At 48.7% G+C, this 21,192-nt stretch overlaps 1 protein-coding gene across 2 annotated transcripts; it reads left to right on the forward strand.

Annotated features, from left to right (window-relative positions):
- Nucleotides 1–8,457: 8,457 nt before the first annotated feature.
- On the forward strand, nt 8,458–19,216 carry LOC114511168 (cytochrome P450 2S1). 2 transcript variants are annotated; one of them, XM_036011978.1, is made up of 10 exons: nt 8,458–9,014; nt 10,094–10,259; nt 12,274–12,423; nt 12,854–13,014; nt 13,164–13,343; nt 14,843–14,984; nt 16,046–16,233; nt 17,784–17,925; nt 18,019–18,203; nt 18,239–19,216. In XM_036011978.1, exons 1-9 carry the CDS (start codon nt 8,838–8,840, stop codon nt 18,198–18,200), a joined length of 1,488 nt encoding a protein of 495 aa, XP_035867871.1. In that variant the 5' UTR covers nt 8,458–8,837; the 3' UTR covers nt 18,201–18,203; nt 18,239–19,216. The 2 variants fall into 2 exon arrangements, with proteins under 2 accessions (XP_035867871.1, XP_028385647.1); XM_028529846.2 differs by having other exon boundaries at nt 8,459–9,014; nt 18,019–19,216.
- Nucleotides 19,217–21,192: the final 1,976 nt, after the last annotated feature.

Consider the following 21,192-nt stretch of genomic DNA (forward strand, 5'->3'; position numbering starts at 1 on the left):
TAACATGAAATACTGAAACACTGATTGCTAGACAAGTCTTCACTTCACCTGCTTTTGACTTTTTTATTCTTAAGAGGCTGTAGAGGGGATTTGGAGCTGTAGGTAAATGTCCTCTGCTTTGTGGGAGATTTGTTTCTTGAAAGCGCGAGTATGTTTGCCAGCAGAGGAAACAATGTTTCTGAAGGTCATGATTTGTGGTCATAAAAGTCAATCTAGGGAATGCTGGTCACTCATTTTTTATCATTGGAAACTGAGGTTTCTAAAAGTTAAAAGTTCAAATTAAGTTGGAAAGAAGTTGTATGGTTTTAATAATAGAAGGCATTAGGCATGGAGAAGAAATTTCCAAGGACATTCTAAAGATGGTTATTTCTAAAGGGACCAGAAAAGTTTGTGAAGATTATAGAAGTTTGTAAAAATTTGTGTGGTTTTAATAATAGAAGGCATAAGGCATGGAGATGCAATGTTGAAGGATGAGGATTGAAAGTGAGTTATTCTAAAGATGGTTATTTCTGAATGGGTAAGAAAGTTTGTGAAAGTTGCAGCCAGATTGGTGAAGGTCATGAAAGTTTTAAATTTGTAAAGAAAAAGACCTCAATCAGGCTTCATTACCCCTTCCCCACCTAATTTCTGTCTGGTGACATTCTTTCACTCTGGTGGGGCCTGGAGTTGTTTTCATTACTCTGACTCCCGGTCCTCTCTCTGGAGCATTTGTCTCCTGTCCCCAGGTTCCTGACCTTTCAGGGGCCAAAGCAGCCCACCCAGGCTCTTCTCTGCTGCTTGACTCCTTAGATTGGAGCCAAGACTTTCTTTATTTCCACCCCTCTTTCACAGCCCTTGAAGCTTTCACTGAGCGTCTCAACACATTTTCTTGCTTGGTATTTAGGACCTTCCATCCCCTTTTCCAGTCTTCTTAAAAGTTGTCAAATGCACTCTGGCTGGTGTAGCTCAGTGGATTGAGCATGGGCCTGTGAACCGAGGGGTCACTGGTTTGATTCCCAGTCAGGGCACATGCCTGGGTTGTGGACCAGGTCCCCAGTTGGGGGCATGCAAGAGGCAACCACACACTGATGTTTCTCTCCTGCTCTTTCTCCATCCCTTCCCCTCTCTCTAAAAATAAATAAATAAAATTGTCAAACACAAATGAGAAAAATCTTGTGCTTTCTCTACAAAAGTTAGTCATTTAAATGGTCTTTATGTGTTCAGTCTTCATGTGTGTGCTCTTCATGTGAATGTGTTTGTCTGTATGTTGCATGTGGTACAATCTCTGCCTACGGATGGCATAACTAGGGGGTAATATTTTATTGGCCTAAAGATGTTAAGTATTTATATAAATCAAGAAGGATGTTAGGTTCTGGACAAAATATTTGATATTAAAACCAGCTTTAAGTTTGATTAATGTCTTTTAGGATTAGTACCCAAAAAAACTGTGTTGTTTTACAAGGTTATGTTATCATTTTTTAGTTAAGTTTGTTTGACAACCCTCCTGAAGTTTAAATTTTAAAAGACTTTTTAAAATTTATTTTTAGAGAGAGGAGAAAGGAGGGAGACAGAGAGGGAGATGAACATTAATTGGCTGCCTCTCGCACACCTCCACCTAGGGACCTGGCACACAACGCAGGCATGTGGCCTGACTAGGAGTCGAACCAGTGACCTTTCAGTTCACAGGCTGCTGCTCAAACACTGAGCCACATTGGCCAGGGGTAAATTTTAAAAGACTTTTAACTGAGAAATGACTTTGAGTTGTTCCAATGGGCCCTAGAAGACCTCAAGAATTCATTCTCTCTCCTTACAAAAAAGAAGTTTCTGAACTAATCTGCCCTGTTTAATATGCTTGAAATTACATGGAAGGCTTTGCCAAATAGAATAATAATAACTATGTTCTATTTATATACATATATTTTTATCAAAATAGATATTCTAGAAATTTCAACCTACCCCAGGGAAGAACTTGTAAAGATTCAGAATCAGGTTCAAATAGGAAGCTCTCAGGTGTAGCAGGTGTCTTGTCAATGACACTGGACAAGCCAAGGGTGATGGTTCCCTGTGGGGGCATCAAGCAGTGCTACTCTAGGTAGTTGTAACCCACACGTTGGGAATTTATGAACTGTTTCCAATGTTCAATGCACATTTCTGATAAGTCATGTACAGCGTTTTAAAACCTTTCATACTGTTTGGTATTTATATATATTAAGATTGTGTGTTAAATGTAAAAATATGGGTTTTGGCCCTGGCTGGTGTGGCTCAGTGGACAGAGCATCGGTCTGTGAACCAAAAGGTTCAGTTCAATTCCCAGTCAGGGCATATGCTTGGGTTGTGGGCCAGATTCCCAGCTGAGGGCATGAGAGAGACAACCAATCAATGTATCGCTCATGCATTGATATTTCTCTCCCTTTCTTTCTTCCTCCCCCCTCTCTAAAAATAAATAAATAAAATATTTTTGAATGTAAAAATATGGACTTTATATTATTCTTTTATGTCTTTTCATAGTAATTATTATGTATCAAGACATTGTTCTCGCCCTGGCCGGTGTGGAGCAATGGATTGAGTGCTGGCTTTCAAACCAAATAGTCGCCAGTTCAATTCCCAGTCAGGGCACATGCCTGGGCTGCTGGCCAGGCCCCAGTAGGGGGTGTGCAAGAGGCAACCACACATTGATGTATCTTAAAATAAATAAATAAAATCTTTTAAAAAAGAAATTGTTCTCATGGAATGTTATATCTTATAGAAAAGAAAAATTCTTTATCAATTACATTATAATAAAATCTATAACCATGTCATTTTAAATTTGGTCATTTACCCTGGCTTGTGTATCTCAGTGGATTGAGTGTGGGCTGTGAACCAAAGGGTTGCCAGTTCAACTCTCAGTCAGGGCATATGCCTGGGTTGCAGGCCAGGTCCTCAGTGGGGACCATGTGAGAGGCAACCACACATTGATATTTCTCTCCCTCTTTTTCTCCCTCCTTTCTCATCTTTCTAAAAATAAATAAATAAAATCTTAAAAAATAAATGAATAAATTTGACCATTTACTCTATATAAAGCATTTACAAATGTATCATTGGATAGGTTCATAAAAAGGACTCTGACTTACTCTAAATTATGGGTATCCAAGTTGGCCATACCTTTGAAGTAAATGAAGATTTGTAGAATCCTTAGAATAACTGGATTCATGGAAATATTGGCAAATAATCAAGGCAAACAAAACTGGCTTTACGGGACTAAATGAACTAAAGATAATTGTTATTCTTACGATTTTGCTCAAATATTGTTAATTTTAAACCTTTTTGTTTTCCAGCTATAAGGAAACTTTTTTCCCTGGAACAATTTGTAAATTATACCCTCATAAACAGTGTTAAAACATTTATATTTTTCTCTCTACCTAATCCCTCCAGAATTTGGCAACTCCTTTTTTTTTCTTTTTTTAGAGAGAGGTGAAGGGAGGAAGAAAGAGAGAGAAGCATCAATGTGTGGTTGCTTCTCATGCGCCCCCTACTGGGGACCTGGCCTGCAACCCAGGCATGTGCCCTAGACTGGAAATTGAACTGGCAACCCTTGGTTCGAAGGCCAGCACTCAGTCCACTGAGCCACACCAGCCAGGGCAAGAATTTGACAACTCTTAATGAATGAGTATTATTTTCATGGCAATATGTTTGTTTGCATAAATCAATAAGAATCTGTCCTCTTTATAACAGCACCAGTTTCCAAATGTGGTTTTATCAGTCAAGTCTTTGTGTGAAATGTCATGATCAAAAGAATCATGTCTGGACTCTGGATGTCATGAGAAAGCCTTAAGGAATTAAGATTTTAAAGCCAATAAGAGCCCCTTGGAGAAATGACCTGGTACCTTGCTTTGTCACATGGTTCATGGTAGGCTTTTCAGGTAAGAAACAAAGATTACTTTCCCTAAAGACGGCAAGGAAGGAATCTGAAGACATTTCAGGGACCCAAGAACTTGAGGAATTCACCCAAACCTACAGGCATTACAGGCAAAACCAGATGGCAACTGTGTGGCTTGGCTTCTATGCCCTGAAGGGTTGACTAAACGTCAGTCTAAGGGTTCCTGTGAAAATTCCAGCAAAGCAGACTTGAAAGAGGTTATGTGATCAATTACTATTCTTGTTGTGTTGAAATAATCAGGCCAATTGAAACCAGACTTAATGCAATCTCTTTGATAAAATGAGGGTGATTTAGGGGGTATGGAAGAAAAGGGGCCACATATTAACCTGACAAGCTCAGGAGACGTCTGTGATGCAGCCTTACAAACTCAGAGACCTAAAGTAGCCACAAAGGATGGTCTAAAATGAAAACCTATTAACTAAAAACAGTCCATGGCGGGTAGTCATGTCCTAGGCCAATACTTTCATCCGACAAAGGTCAACCTTTATCTTAACTAAGCCTGTCTAGTGTCTCTTTGCATCTATAACATACCTTTGCGATGTCAAGGTAACTTCTCTTTTTCCCAAACTTCTTGGGCACAAGCTGAGACCACAAAGTCCCTCATTGTTGTTGTTATCATGTTAACTGTTGACTGTTAACTATTCCTTACCCACCTATCTAAAGAACCCACCTATGTGTCTATCATTTTACCTTTTATGCAATCCCAGAGGTCCCCCACCAGCCCCCTCCCCATCCACTTTGCTTTCCCCTGCCTCCCTAGTCTATGACCAATGAACTTCATGTAACCCCTTATGGTTGATTCTAATGTATAAAATAAGGTACTAAACTGCCATTCTCCAGAGCATTTCTCAATCCATTGAGATATTGCTTCCTGGCAATTCTCATCAGTTTGGCTCAAATAAACTCACCAAAAATTCTCTACAGGTTTGAATGTTTCTTATGCTGACAGGAGAGAAATTGTGTTTCAGTGAAAATCACAATGTCCAACTGTCACTCACAAACTGAATTGAATCCTAATTTTTCTAGCTTTCTCCCATGTTAATATTATTTTCTTTCATTCTTTCACTTAAAATTATTGAGAACTGGCCCTGGCTGGCATAGCTTAGTGGATTGAGCGCGGGCTACGAACCAAAGCATCGCAGGTTCAATTCCCAGTCAGGGCACACGCCTGGGTTGCAGGCCACAGCCCCCAGCACCCGCACATTGATGTTTCTCTCTCTCTCTCTTTCTCCCTCCCTTCCCTCTCTAAAAATAAATAAATAAAATCTTTAAAAAATTATTGAGAACTACTGATACAGTGTCAACCATACAGAATTTACCTACTCTGCCTCTCCCTTTTTGGAATTTTAAAGCCAATTATCTAGTCCTGGTTTTCCTGGCTATCTACCTTCCTAGGACAGCAGCATTTTCATTTATTCTTTTTTAAAAGATTTTATTTATTTATTTTTAGAGAGGGAAGGGAGGAAGAAAGAGAGAGAGAGAGAAACATCAATGTGCAGTTGCTGGGGCCCGTGGCCTGCAACCCAAGCATGTGCCCTGACTGGGAATCGAACTTGCAATGCTTTGGTTCGCAGCCCACGCTCAATCCACGGAGCTACACCTGCCAGGGCTCTTTATTCTCTTTTTTTTTTTTAGAGAGGGGAAGGGAAGGAGAAAGAGAGAGAGAGAAACATCAATGTGTGGTTGCCTCTCACGTGGCCCCCACTGGGGATCTGGCCCACAACCCAGGCATGTGCCCTGACTGGGAATCAGACTGGTGACCCTTTGGTTTGTGAGCCAGCACACAATCCACTGAGTCACACCAGCCAAAGCTTTTTCTTTATTCTTAATTTTGGACCATGTCTCTTCAAATGTCCTTCATTCCTTCACATCCTTCATTTACCAGAGTGTCCAGGTTCTGCAGATTCCCTCCACAAACGGCCTCTGGCCACAGTTCTTGCTTTTCTGGCTGTCCAATTGATAAGGGACTCAAGAGTTGGAAAATTTTAGTTTAAGTAATAGCTAATAAGCTTAGTAATTAATGCATGTAAAAGCTGTTGTTCCAGGAGCTAAAGATATGACTCATCCTGACTCCAGGAGACCATAAGCAGTTCCACCTTTGTGCCTCAGGAGGACTGAAAGCAACTCAAGGTGGTACCTGTGCCAGTGTGCTCCAAGATGAGAGGACCACTGCCCAGGACACAGCTAAAGACCACTGCACAGGGCAAGAATACTGCAGGGTTTTTAATCCAATTAACTTTTCCCTGAATTCCAAACCCCTTAACTACACTTTGTTCTCTGGTATAAAAAGGCTGTCTTGGAAGGAAATGTAAGACAGTCTGTTAGGGTATGAACCCACCATCTTCTCAGATCACCAGCCATCTGAATAAAGAGTCTGTAGAGATTCAATCCCTGTCTCTGCTGATTGGGTTCGGTATGCGACAGGCAGCAGGAATGCTGGGGTTTGTTTGTTTGTTTGTTTTCCAATTTCACGGTTCCACCCTCTTCTCATTAATGACCCACACCCAGACCCACAGGCAGGGACAGCTCTACACCCTCACCCGCCTGAAGTAGTTATGGAAGAAGAGATCTTCATTCCTACTCCTCAGAACCAGAATTAAGAATAAATCCAGCCCTGGCTGGCGTAGCTCAGTGCATTGAGCACGGGCTGCGAACCAAAGTGTCGCAGGTTCGATCCCCGGTCAGGGTACATGCCTGGGTTGCAGGCCATGACCCCCAGCAACCGCACATTAATGTTTCTCTCTCTCTCTCTCTTTCTCCCTTCCTTCCCTCTCTAAAAATAAATAAGTACAAATCTTTAAAAAAAAGAATAAATCCATTTTGAAAGGGGGGAATGAAAGAACAAAGCCAGTGCCATTTGCTGTTGCAGCATCATCTGCAGAGCAGGCCTATGACCTTGTTAAATATGACTGCCATTGTATACTTTTCTGAGCTTCTGTCCCCAGGACTGAAAATTACTGGAGAGCAAGAACAGATGTGGTTAACTGCCCACCCCCAGCCCTGACTCCCCACAGCCGCAGGCAAAAGACAACATTGGAGCAAACTGCAGCTTATACAAACCACCCGAAACCTCCTTTATCGCAATGCCCCCAACAGCCCAGGGGCCACACAACAGCAACCTTCCCCATCCTCTTATAATCCAATAAAAGCTCAACGCCTCCACCCCTCAATGCTGATGCACATCTCTGCACATAACCCCTTTTCTCTCTTGGGGAAGTAAAATAAACTTTACTTTGTATTTTCTTCTCTTTGTGAATTCTTTTACAGCCGACCACCCTAACACCCCTTATGTCTTACCCTTTGATTTTCATGTATAAAATAAATAATAAAACTACCATTTTTCATAGCATTTTCTCAATCCCTTGAGATTTTGTTTCCTAGCAATTGTCAGTTTGGCTCAGATAAACTCATAAAAATTCTTACAGGTTTGGACATTTCTCTTTTTTTTAGATTTCATTTATTTACTTTTTAGAGAGGAGGGAAGGGAGGGAGAGATGGAGAGAAACATCAGTGTGTTGTTGCCTCGTGCTCGCCCCCTACTGGGGACCTGGCCCACAACCCAGGCATGTGCCCTGAATGGGAATCAAACTGGCAACCCTTTGGTTCACAGTCCAGCACTCAATCTGCTCAGCCACACCAGCCAGGGCTGGACATTACTTATGTTGACAATCTGCTTCAGTTCGCACTAGTAATAAAATGCGAAGTATTTTCCAGGGCCCTGCAAGATGTCCCTGCTGCCCTCACTGACCTTGTCTCCCACATTCAGTCTTTGATGCAACAGATATTCACTGAGCACCTCCTGTGTGTCGGGCACTGCTCTAGACGCTGGGCAGGCGGCTTTGAACCAAACAGCATGGTTGGGACGCTGTCGGTCTTCTTCCACAAGCCCATCCCCCTTGCAGGTCTTTGCACTACCTGACATTATGTTAACTTTGCACTACCTGACATTATGTTAACTTTGCACTACCTGACATTATCTTAACTTATTACTTTATTTGCATGTGGATAAGAGTTCAGGGAGTGAGCAGGGCCCACCCCACTGTTACTCATGGCTGCATCCTCAGGTCTAGAACAAAGTCTTGTCTGTAGTTAGACCTCAATAACAATTAGTTGAAAAAATGGTAACTAACATTTATTTAACACTCGTTCTATACCCACCTGGCCCTGTTTTAAATTGTGTACTCACCTGTATCTATACAATCCTGAAATCAACCCCTATTCTACAAGAGTTGACAGAGGCACAGAGAAGCCAGGCTGTGAACTCAGGTAGCCTGGCCTCAGACAGGATGTCCCTGACCAATATGCGCGCTGCTGCGAAGGTGAATGATTCAACCAGTCATTCCGACCGGCCTGAGTTTAAATCCCAGCTCTGTCGCTAGTTAGCTGTGTGGCCCAGGACCAACCGACTTACCTTTCTGAAACTCAGATCCTTTATCTTTGAAGGTCAATTTCTCCTCCTAGCTCGTAGCGAAGATGTCAGATGCAAGAGGAAATTGGCTCAAAGACACCACGCAGGCACGCACAGGTGAACGTGCGCCCGGATTGCGAAGAGGGGGGAGGTGGGAGCTGGGGAGGGCCGCGCGGGTCACCGCCAACCTCGGGGTGTGGCCTCCTGAAGGCTGTCCAAGTCTCCGGCTTCCAGGTTCCTTCAGTTTGCCCACGCCCTACTTCGGGCCCAAGGAGCTGTGGGAACACCCGTGCTAGAGGCCCCCGAACCTGGGTGACTGGAGAGAAAACCATTGGAGCGAGTGTCCCCAACACCAGGCGGCGGCGAGGGTCTAGAAGAAAGAAATCGGGCGGCGGGGAGAGAATCCTTCCTGTACGCAGGGCGAGGGCCTGTCTGCCCTGCCCCTCTCCACCTGATTTCGTTAGGAAGGGAGCTGCCCCGACTGTCCCAGCCGGGTGGAGCGCCTCGGAGCAGGGGAAGGACCAACCTGCCGCGATGGAGGCGACTAGCAGCTGGGCGCTGCTGCTGGTGCTGCTGCTGCTGCTAGTGCTGCCGCTGGCGCTGTCCCGGACCCGGACCGGAAGCCACCTGCCCCCTGGGCCCGCGCCGCTGCCGCTGCTGGGGAACCTCCTGCAGCTCTGGCCTGGGGAGCTGTACTCGGGGCTCTTGCGGGTAAGGAGCTGTGGGAACGCCCGTGCCAGAGGTCCAGGTGCAGGGGTCCAGGTCCAGGAGAGAGGAAGGGGACTGCGGGGAGAAAAACGGGCACCCTAAGGAGGAGGCAAGCTCGGGGTCCCAGCGCAAAGGGGCTATGGATGTTCTGGGGTGGGGCGGGAGCAGGGGTCTAGGACCGGGTCTGGAGTGGGGGGCGCTGGGGAAAGAGGACGGGTTGGGGGCAGGACTAGGAGGAGCAGAGACTGCTCCCCCACGGAATCCTGGAGTGGGGCGAGAGCCGAGAAGCAGGATCCAGTGGCAGGGGTCCCAGGGCAGAGGAGCCCTCAGAATCCTGGGAAGGTGGCGAGGGCGGGGGAGGAAAGCTGAGAGAGAAGGGAGTCGTCAAGCAGGAGAGAAGCGGGAGGTGTGGTGGTGATGGGCTTGTCTCGAGGGAGAGGTAACCGGGGAGACACAGGTGAGCTCCCCAGAGTAAGGGCAAAGAAGAAAAGGGAGGTGTCCCTGGGGCGGGGGGAGTGGAGGCAGAGGCGGGAGGGTTCTAGGAATCTGTCTGCAGAGAATCTCGGGGAGGTGGGGAGGGAGTAGGTGGAGCTGGGAGCTCCTGCGCCAGAGAAGGGGAAGCAGCCCCAACTTTTGTGGGATGAGGAAGTGGGATGAGACCAGAGGTTCCCCGTGGGCAAGAGTCTGGGGCATTTCCAGGACATGGCGACGGGTGGGGGTCTTGGGGAGGGCTGGCAGGTGCTCCACAGTATGTGCTCCAGAATTTGAGAGCTTAGCAGTGATTGAAAAGGTGGCTAGTTTGGGAGTGGGGGAGTTGAGGAATTAAAGGAGACCAAAGCTGAGGCTGCCCACTTTTGTTGGCTCGGGTCAGAACTAGGAGGGTAGGGATGGACTCTGGGTTGTCCTGAGGTCAGAAGTTCGGGGTCTGCAGAAGGTAAGAGGATGGGGACTAGAGAGTGCTGGGGAGGGAGTCTGGGAACCTGGGGATGGTTCCTGGTAGGTGGCTCTTCCAGTGACAGGGACCATGAAGGAGACATCCAGACTGGAAGAGGCATCACCCCCTTCTCCCTCCCTGCCCCCAGCTAAGTAAGAAGTATGGACCGGTGTTCACCGTGCACCTGGGACCCAGGCGGCGTGTGGTGGTCCTGGTTGGGCACCAGGCTGTGCAGGAGGCCCTGGGAGGTCAGGCTGAGGAGTTCGGTGGGCGGGGGATGTTGGCGACGCTGGACCGGACCTTTGACGGCCATGGTGAGTCATGGGTGGAGGTGGAGGCTGCCACCCCTTCACCCAGAGCCCGCTTCCACTTACTGGTGTGTAACCTTCATGCTGGTTTCATGCCTGTTTCTTCATCCACAAAATGGGGTGATAACAGTGCCTGTACATTGGGTTGTAGTGAGGATCAAATGAGGGCTGGGCCTTGCACAAAGCACGTGCTTAGTAGTCACCAGGTGCAGTAATGTTACGGCTGGTCCAGCAGAAACCCCTAGGGCTGGGAGGAAGGGGCGAGCTTTCAAGGCACTGATATGGAAACACAACACATAGAAATGCACCGTTGCCTGTGCTAAGACTGAAAGCCAGAGTCCCACACAGCAGTGACTAAACAGCCCCATCCGGCTCCCCCACAGTGCCTTGGCCAGTGGGGAAACAGACTTGTCACCAGACAGTGACAGTACAGAGAGGTCAGGAATGGGGAAGTGGTGGGCATCCCTGGCAGAGGGCTCAGGGCCAGGGTTGGGGAAGCCAGGAATAAGAGGAGGTTCCTGATCCTGCTCGTTTGCTGGGGGACATCCAGAAAGTCTCCCTGAAAGGCTGGGTGTTTGAGCTGAGACTCACAGGATGAGTGGGAAGGGTGTTCCGGGGAGAGATGGCAAGTACAAAAGCATGGAGATGAAAAGAGGCATTCATTCATTCAACTGACAGGCTTTCATTATACCTGGCCCTGCAATGGGTGCTGGGGACACAGAGGTGACTGAGACAAGTGTGGTGTCCTATCTTACTGTGGGAGCGGTAGGTTTGCAATAAGACAATGGGGGGACAGAATGGAATTCTAAAGTGAGAGGTACAGCCTTGAGAGTAGGACACAGAACCTGTACAGTGCTGGGGAGAATGGGAGGAATCTAGGAAGTCTTCTCAGAGATGACATTTGAGTTGAGAAGTGAAGGATGAATGAGATTAGTTCAGGGAGGATGGAGAGGTGAGCAATTCGGGCAGAGAGAACAGTAGGGGAACCGGCCTAGACGTGCGGGATCCTGACACCTTTGAAGAAGTGAGAGAAGCCAGTGGGACTGTAGTGGGCTGACTAATAAAGCTGAAGAATTTGGCAGAGCCTAGTTATGCAGGGCCTGAGTCACACCAGAGTGTTTGGGCTTTGGGTTTTGGGGGTGAAAAGTAGATTTTAAACAGGGAAAGGGTACAGAGTTAGAAGGATCCTCCGGGTTTCTGTGTGGGAGCCCAGGGAAGGGATGGGGTTGGACCAGGGCTGGGATGTTAGGGTTGGAATTGGGAGTGGTTAGGAGAGGAATCCAGGTCGTGGAACAGGGGGTGGGGGATAGTTGCCTGAGAATAGAGAGGAGGGGAGCTGCTGAGGCCCGTTGGGGACACAGTAGAGGGGTAGGTGGGCAGGGGACATTCAGTGGGAGGCATCCAGGAAACATTTCACGGGTGGGAATACTGAGCTCAGAGCAGGGAAGGGTCTGTCCAGAGCAAGTCTCACATAAAGGAGGAGAGTTCTGCAGCTCCATCCTCCTCCCTCGCTGTTCAACCTCCAAACAACTTGGGGCAAGGGATCCAAATAGTTCTCCATAAATTGAATGGATGGATGGATGGATGGATGGACTTTCATAAATGATGGGGTGGGTGCATAGCGAGGACCAAATAGTGCTCCATTAATGTTGAGATGGTTGGAAGGAAGGGGTAAAAAGGAAGGATTAAAGTGTAAGTGGGTAAAAACGAAGAATGAAAAGATGAATGGAAGAAAGGAAGGCAGGAAGGAGGAAGGAATCTTCCCTTACCCTCGTTAATCACAGAACAGAAGGAGCCTGCATAATCCCGCTTAGCCGGACTTCTCAGGAGAATGTCACTCTCAGACCCAAGATTAGGTATCTATTAAGCACCTTCTGAGTCCTCATCCCTGGGCTAGGCAGATGTAGACTCAGGAGAGGCCCTGAAGAGCCTTCTCAGGACACCTCGCTGGGAGGAAGGGGGTGGTCCCAGGGAATGGGGAGAGGAGCCAGTTTCTCCTTGAACTTCACCTTCTGTGCAGGGGTTTTCTTTTCCAATGGGGAGCGGTGGAGGCAGCTGAGGAAATTCACCACACTTGCTCTGCGGGACCTGGGCATGGGGAAGCGACAAGGCGAGGAGCTGATCCAGGCAGAGGCCCAATGTCTGGTGGAGGCATTCCAGAGAACACAAGGTCAGCAAGGCAGGGTCAGCCCAGGGTCCCTGGGGTCTCCGTGAGGGTGGGAGGACTCTCCCACAATGCCTAGGCTGGGGGCTCTGTTCGCCTCCACCTCTAGCTCCTCCTTCACCTCTGTCTCTGTCCTGCTGTCTCCCTGAGGGTCTCTGTGTCCCTGGTATTGTTACATCACTTTCTGCTTCTTTTTTCTCTCTCTACTGCTTTTCTCTCCTGAAAATTTGTCTCTGTCTCTTTCCTTGTCTGTTTGTCTGTCTCCCTGTCTATCTCTTTCTCTCTTCCTTGTCTGTTTCTGTGTGTGTGTGTGTGTATGTGTGTGTGTGTGTGTAGGTCTCTCTCTCTGGCCCTGTCTCTTTGTGGCTGCATCTGGCCCCCACAGAGTCAGTCCTCTCTGACTCTATCCCAACACTTCTTGCCCCATCCACACCAGGACAACCATTTGACCCCTCCCTGCTGCTGGCCCAGGCCACCTCCAATGTCGTTTGCTCCCTCACCTTGGGCCTTCGTTTCCCCTATGAGGATGAGGAGTTCAAGGCTGTAGTCCAGGCAGCTGGTGGCATCCTTCTGGGGATCAGCTCTCCATGGGGCCAGGTAAGCAGATGTGACCCTTCTCCAGCCACCTCCCCCAAAGGTTCCTGCCTACCTGTTCCAAGTGACCCCCAGACCACCCCATCCACCTGCCCCTTCACCCTGGTGCAGGCCCAGAACCCCAGTGGGAACAGCTGCCCTTCTCCCCACAGGCCTATGAGATGTTCTCCTGGCTCCTGCAACCCCTTCCAGGCCCCCACACCCAGCTCCTCCGCCATGTGGGCACCTTGGCTGCCTTCGCCATTGACCAGGTGCAGCGGCACCGGGGGAGTCTGGACACCTCAGGCCCTGCAGGTGATGTTGTGGATGCATTTCTGCTGAAGATGGCAAAGGTAGGGGAAGGCTGGGGTTGAGGGGGGCTCCCAAATGGGGCTAGTGGCCTGGCTGCCTGCTCCCCAGGTATGGCTGGGGATCTGCCAAGCCATTCCTCTTCCTCTCTCTTTTTCTCCCTCTCTCTCTCCCCACATCTCCATGCATTTGTGTCTGTGCATGCATGTGCTTGTCTCTTCTTCCTGGTGCGTTGTTCTCTCTGCCTCTCCGCACTCCCACCTCGCCCATTTCTGAGTCTCTTGCATCTCTCTCCTCATCTCTCTCCTCGCTGCAGCTTCAACCCCATGCCCAGTGACCTGCCACAGGCAACGCCACCGCAGCTTCACCCCACCCCCTGCTCCCCCACCTACATGGGATATTTCTGTGATTTACAGTCATTTCCTTAGGAAACCTAGCAATAGCAAATTATACTGATAAAGCCTGCTTTATTGATTATGTAAGAACAATTTCGTATATGAGAAAATGAGAATTAAGGTGACTCCTGTGGAATAACGAGTTTTGGATTGCAGGAACTTTGGAATTATGGGAGATATTCAGGGAGACATCCTTTGAATAAATGCAGCCACCTTGTTCATGGAGAGAGGGGATTTTTTCTTACTGTCGTGGCCCCATGTCTTTTCACTTTTATTTTTTTAATTAAAAAAATTAACTGTAGTAAACTACACATAATAACATAAAACTCACCATCTTAACCATTTCTGAGTGCACAGTTCAGTAGTGTTAAGTGTGTTTACATTGTTGTGCAAGCAATCCTTGGTGCCCTTTCCAACTGGCAAAGCGGAAACTCTATACTCTCCAAACAAGTCCCCATCCCCCTCCCCCAGCCCCGGGCCAGCACCTTCCACTTCCTGTCTTCATGAATTTGCCACCTCTAGGTACCTGGTAAAGAGCAACCAGTACAGTATTTGTCCTTTTTAACTAGCTTATTTCATTTAGCATAACGTCCTTGAGGTTCATGTGTATTCTAGCACGTGAAGAATCATATTCCATCGTATGGATAGCCCATATTTCGTGTGTCCGTTTATCCATCTATGGGCACTTGGGTTGCTTTCACCTTTCAGCTGTTGTGTCTGACACCTCTATGAATATGAGTGTACAAATACCTCTTCGAGACCCCACTTTCAATCCTTTTGGAAATAAGCCCAGAAATGGTATTGCTGGATCACATGGGAATTCTACTTCAACTCTTGGAGAAGTTGCCCCACTGTTTTCCAGAGCAGCTGCACCATTTTGCATCCTCATCAACAGTGGTGGTGGCTGCAATTTCCCCACATCCTCACCAACACTTGTCATTTTGTTTGTTTGTGGTGGCCATTCTCTTTCATTTTTAAAAATATTTCAGCCAGAGAGAATAATATCAAGAGTCCACTTTCTGACTTTCCCAAACATTTATTTAAACTCCTCGACAAGCTTGAACTTGCTGGGCCGCACCCCAGGCTGGGCCGGGCCGCTGCTCCCTGCACACTGTGTCCTCTGAGTCCCTCTGCCCGGTTTCTCCCAGGAGGAACAAGATCCAAACACAGAATTCACTGACAAGAATTTGCTGATGACTGTCATTTATCTGCTGTTCGCCGGGACAGTGACCGTCAGCGCCACGGTCCGCTACACCCTCCTGCTGCTGCTGAAATACCCTCAGGTCCAAGGTAGGAGCCTTTTCCACCAGCCAGGCCCTGGAAACAGAAGCGAGGGCTGGAGAGGAAGAATTTCAGGGGAATGGACCATCTGAGCCAGAGCCTGGTGGTGACCATGAGCCTGGCGTCTGGGGTGTCTGAGGAGCAAGAGGTGGGGGGACTGCTGGTGGCCACATGAGACATAGTGAGAAATGAGGCATGAGATGCCTCGGGGCCTTGTCATTCACCCTGCGCAATGGGGAACTGTGGTAGGATGTTAGGCAGGGGAGGGTGGGGTCAAACTAGCATTTTAGAAAAATTTTGGGGGCTGCCATGAAGGGGTAGATTGTAAGGGGTGACAAGTTGCCCAAGGAGGGAAGGCTGGGTAGGGGCGTGGGTGGGAGAGGACAGGGCTGGGTCAAGCTGTGGGGAAAAAACAAGCAGCCAAATAAGCAGGTGGTAGGGAATGATGGGGAGGGAGGCGTCTGGGGTCAGGCCCAGGGCTCTTCCCAGGGGGCTGGGGGGCCATGGGGCTCCCCTGAGATGAGGACAGAAGGAATGAGAGGCTGTTTCAGGGGAGACACTGAGGCCAGTTTGGGACACTTTGAGTGTGACGTGCCAGGAGCCACCAGTGAGGAGGCATCCAGGAAGGTCAGGATAGAGATGAAAAACAAAGTGGGCAGGAACTGAGGCTGAGATGGTGTGGGACAGTGCAGGGCTGGTAATAAACCCCAAGGAACTCCAGCGTCTCACATTGAGCCAGCGATATGAGTGACCTGGCATATGGGACTTGGGATCTGGTGGCCTTGGTGGAATGGGGTCATCTGTGACCTCAGCTCTCTGGACCTCAGTTTCCCCGTTTGGGAAATGCGATAGTCACTGGTACCTATCTCACAGGATTGCTGAGGGAGTTAAGAGAGGGAAGGTGTAATGCCTCGCACACAGGATATGAGGCACCTGAGCTCAGCAAGGGCTGGGGGGCTCTCCCTCGCCGCTAGCCTCACCTCTAACCACAGCTGCTCAAGACAAGGGGGCTTCCAAGAAGAGGTCCCCACCTCCCCTCTGACCTCTAATCCTCCTCTTCTTGGAGACAGAGCGCGTGCAGGAGGAGCTGGCAAGAGAGCTGGGGGCTGGCCGGGCGCCAGGCCTGGGGGACCGAGCCCGCCTCCCGTACACAGACGCGGTTCTGCATGAGGCGCAGCGGCTGCTGGCACTGGTGCCCATGGGGATACCCCGCGCTCTCACGAAGACCACCTGCTTCCGAGGGTACACCCTGCCCCAGGTGGGTCCGCAGTGTAGCCTTGCCCAGCAGTGCCTCTGCCTGGGCCTGAGTCTGTTGCTATCTGTGTCTCTAAGACTTCTTGTGGATTTTGGTTTCTGTCATCCTGCATCACCTGCCCTCTTCTCGCATCTCTCTCTCTCCCCTCCTCCCTCTCTCTCTGCATTTCTCTCTTACCGTTTGATTCTGAGCCTCAGCTTCCCCATATGTCAATTTGAGAACTGAGGGCTAGCAGAGGCCTTCACCCTCAACACCTGCTGCAAACACGTAGTCCCTTCACTTCCTCCTTTCCTACACACACACACACACACACACACACACACACACACACACAAACTTTCTCTTCCCGCCTCATCACCCTCCCCTTGATTGGAGAGCAACTCAGAGCCAGTACCACCAGGGGGCGATGTCTCCCCAGAAACCCAGAGCATCTTCTCACAAGCGGCTCCCTCCTTGAGCTTCATTGTAGCATAAAAGCAAACCCCTGGCAGTTAGAATTGTCTTCTAGCTGGGACCTTTGGCAAATCACTTCCCACTCTGAGCCTCCATCTACCCGTCTTCTAAACTGGGAAAGATAATGGTATCTATCAGGATTGTAAGGAATCCATGAGGCAATCAGCACTGGGGGTGGGGGCCCTGGGCACAAGGCGACAGCAGGGACACTTGCTAATGCAATGATTGTGCATGACAGCCGCTACTGATAGTAGCAACAGTAATAACAGGCACCAATGACTGACAGCCTGCTCTGTGCTGTTTAGTCTTCAGAGTAATCCCATACCACTAACACACCCACTTTACAGATGAGAAAACTGAGGCCCCCATAGGTTAGACTTGCCACATTCACCCAGCCTAAGCACTGCTATCTGCCCTTCTCTTACTTTAATGGCAATAACATGACCCTGACTTTTCTGGAGTCCTCTCACCTCCCCAACTCAGAGCCTGTAAGCCAGAGTCCCTAGCAATGGAGGTTCCTCTCCCTCCCCTCCCTCCCCACCTTCCTTCACCCTCCACCACAGTGCTGGGAACACGATGACTCTGATCTCAACTGAAGGGGCTGCTGCCCTCCCTGAACCTGGGCAGGCGGAGTCTTTGTGGACAGCCCTTGCCCACCCACCCTTGCCTTCACCACCTGATGACCTGAGCAGCAAAAAGCTGCACTCTGGGCCACCAGGTGACTTAGGACAGCCACAGCTGAGTCACAGCATACCTCAAATTTTAAAAACAAAATGTAAAAAATAGCCTCTGCCATGTTAAATGTTGCCTTGGGCAAGTTTCTTAAGGTCTCTGAGCCTCAGTTTTCCCATCTTTAAAATGAGGACCATATTAGTAGCCATTTCCTAGGCTTATTAAAATATTGAGTGAGTTTACGCATGTATTTGAGTAAGTGGAAGATGTGTGCCAAGTACACATAAGGTAGTGCACACAAAATGCGTAATATACTGCTTGGCTCGTACGTAGCTTGTACATGTTGATGCTATTACAGACCTTCGTGCTCTGCCCTGGGCAACCTGGGCAACGAAGCATATTTGTGATTCTATTATGATTTCCCTCAGGGCACCGAGGTCTTCCCCCTCCTGGGCTCTGTCCTGCATGACCCCAGCGTCTTTGAGCAGCCTGAGGAGTTTAACCCAGGCCGATTTCTGGATGCAGATGGAAGGTTCAAGAAGCAAGAGGCATTCCTGCCCTTCTCCTTAGGTAACTGCTGGGCCTGTCCCTGCCCACCCACTGGCCATGGTGCAGTGCGGTGTGAGGAGGACTGGCCCAGCCCTGTGATCCTCTTCCCTCCAGGTAAGCGTGTCTGCCTCGGGGAAGGCCTGGCTCGAACGGAGCTGTTCCTCCTCGTCACCGCCATCCTGCAGGCCTTCTCCCTGGAGAGCCCGAGCCCGCCCAGTGCCCTGAGCCTCCAGCCATCTGTCAGTGGCCTTTTCAACATCCCCCCACCCTTCCAGCTGCAAGTTCGGCCCTACTGACCTCCACCCCACCCCACTGTGTAGACCAAATGAAGGAGGGGCGTTGGGAGGTAGTGGCCTTGACCATGGGCATGGACAGGGCTGCATTCACAGCCACAAGTCTGCACCACAGGAAACCACATTCACACACCTGTAGTTGTTTTCTAGGGTCAGTCACACAGATGTTCAGCCTACTTGTCCACAGGGCCACACTCACTGGTCACACAGCTGTTGAAGCACACAACCACACACCCATACATGGCCACGAGGCAACTTAGCCACACAAGCTTTCTATAGTTTAGTCTGCATAGAATCACACACCCAGATAACCCAGCAACTTTCGCACAACGTAACTGCCCTGGACTCACAACCCACCTGTGGGAGTTCAGCTGCCACTGCAACATCCACCATGTTCATGGGCCACACACCCTCGTCACTCTCAAACTTACCAGTGCCATTGTCTCTGGGAGCCTGGTGCAAAGAGCATGCACCTTCCTGGGTCATGTCACCTCACAGAGAGACTGTCCTCAGCCCTTAAGGGACCACACCACTGTCCAGGCACATGACCATCACCAGCTACATTCCCCCAAGCACTGAACAACACAGTCAGCTCACACGTGACCTCGTCCTGGCTCCTGAATACCTTCCCACTCAGAGTTCAAGCCCAGCCTCCTCAGCACCTTCAGCTTTCAAGGACACCCCTCTCCAAGCACCCTGATCCCAAAGTCCTCCCAAATATGGGTACACCCCCATTGTGCAGTTGTAAACACAGGCCTGGGAACCAAGTAAACTAGGACACACAAGGATCCTCAGACAGAGGAACACCCGCCGTACACACTGCAGCCTACGCAACCACATTGAAAGCCTCCCCTGCTCCCTTGACACAGACAGTGACCCGCTGTCTCAATTGACTTAAGGGAAAGGGCTAGACGACCAAGTAGGGGCCAGATTCCAACTCCCTGTGTCAGGGAAGAGGCCAGGTCTTACAGCGTTGTGGCTCGAAGGTCCCTATTTTGCAATAAAAGTTTGTTCCCGTGGCAGTGCCTGATGTGTGTGTGACAGTGTCCGACATTGTGAGTAAGGAGTGAGGATGGGGGGCCCACCCCTCCCTGGAGGCTGGGCGGGAGCTGAAAAACATGGCCCCCACCCACCCTAGCTGTTGACATCAGTACCAGATGTGGGGGGAGGGGCCTGTCCTACACTCACTTCCGGTGAGGCTGGGAGGGGGTGGGGTGGCAGGGAGAAGGTAACTGCCGAACTGCTGACCTGGAGGGGGCCCCTCAGCCAGAGAAAGCCAGAAAGTGACACCCGAACTCTCCCAATCTGAAAGCAGATGCTGAAACACAAATCCTAACCCTACTCCTGCCTCTCTCACCCTTTTCCTCCTGCCTTCTCTCAGAAAAGAAACCAGAGGCATCGTTTTGCTTGTTAATTATCTGGTAAGAAAATTTTCAAACTCAAAAATACACTAGTTCAATCACCAGCCTCATTTGGTAACCATTAACTTCCTGCTATTTTTATTTCATCTATTCCTTTTTCTGCTAGTTCTATTTTACCTATCACTCTTTTACAATTATTCTAAAGCAAATCCCAGAAAATAATTGAATATGCATTTCTAAGAGTGAACAGAATCCCTCCTCCCATGTTTAATGACAATTTTCAAATGTGCAGCAAAGTGAGGGAATTGTTTGGGAACCCCCGTGTGCCCGTGGGTTCGGTTTGCTTTAGCACATTTCTGTCCACCTGTCTACCCAGATCACTTTTCCAGGAGTTTCAAAGAAACTTGCAGACGTCCATTTATCTGCCCCTGAATGCTTCAGAAATGCATGTATCATTGAACTTTTTTCTTTAATTTCCCATGATGTTATTGATAAGGGAACTCAAGAATTAAAGATTTCAGCTTTAATTATAGTTGAGAGGCTGATGTGATTAATGCACCTGGGAAGCTATTGTTCCAGGAACTGGAACACAAGACCTACATGACTCCAGGAGGCTAACAAGAAATTCAACCTTTGTGCTCCAGAGGGTGTGCAAGTAATCGAGATGGTACATGAGCCACTGTGTCCCAGGGAGAGACTGTCCATGAGGAAGATAAAGAACTGTTGAGCCCTGAATGTGTGGCTCAGTTGATTGGGCATCTTGCAAAGAGAAAGGTCGCCCGTTCCATTCCCAGTCAGGGCACATGCCTAGGTTGCAGGTTCGGTTCCCAGTTGGGGCCTGTGAAACCAATATAGCACATGAAAAACTTAAAATTTTCAAGAAATAGCCCCAGCTGGTATACCTCAGTGGATTGAGCACCAGTCTGAAATCCAAGGGGTTGCCGGTTCGATTCCCAGTTAGGACACATGCCTGGGTTGCCGCCAGATGCCTGGTGGGGGCCACACAAGGGGCAACCACACATTGATGTTTCTTTCCCTCTCTTTCTCCCTCCCTACTCCCCTGTCTAAAAATAAATAAATAAAATCTTTTAAAAAATATTTCAAAAAGTAAATGTGAAAAAATCTGAGACTTAAAAGTAACAAAATACAATCTAAGTTCTTGGACTTACTATTACTATTTTTTTCATATATGTCAGTGTTAGGGACACAAAAGAGGCCACACACTAAACCTGACAGTCTCAGGGGAGGCCCACATGACAGGCCTTACCCACTCAGACAGAAAGTAACCACATAGGATGGCCTGCACATAAAAATTCCTAACTAAAAGTGCATCGTGTTTATTTCACAGAGCAAGAACAAATGTTTCAAAAAGTTATATGCAACCACAAAAGGCCTGAATAGCAACAGCAATCCTGAAAAAGAAGAACAAAGTTGGAGGAATCCTGCCACCTAATATCAAACTATACTACAAGGCCATAGTAATCAAAACAGCCTGGTACTGGCATAAAAACAGACGCATAGATCAATGGAACAGAACAGAGAGCCCAGAAATAAACCCAAGTCTCTATGGTCAATTAATATTTGACAGACGGAACAAGCACATACAATGGGCTAAATATAGTTTATTCAATAAA

Source organism: Phyllostomus discolor, chromosome 12 (genome assembly GCF_004126475.2).
Source record: "Phyllostomus discolor isolate MPI-MPIP mPhyDis1 chromosome 12, mPhyDis1.pri.v3, whole genome shotgun sequence".
Taxonomy (NCBI): domain Eukaryota; kingdom Metazoa; phylum Chordata; class Mammalia; order Chiroptera; family Phyllostomidae; genus Phyllostomus; species Phyllostomus discolor.

Excerpts from the sequence above, each read along its gene's own strand:
- LOC114511168 (XM_036011978.1), top strand. The coding sequence starts at position 8,838 with ATGGAGGCGACTAGCAGCTGGGCGCTGCTGCTGGTGCTGCTGCTGCTG. Across the intron at positions 12,424-12,853 it reads GGCATTCCAGAGAACACAAG|GACAACCATTTGACCCCTCC; the intron begins GTCAGCAAGGCA and ends CATCCACACCAG. Across the intron at positions 17,926-18,018 it reads ATTCCTGCCCTTCTCCTTAG|GTAAGCGTGTCTGCCTCGGG; the intron begins GTAACTGCTGGG and ends TCTTCCCTCCAG.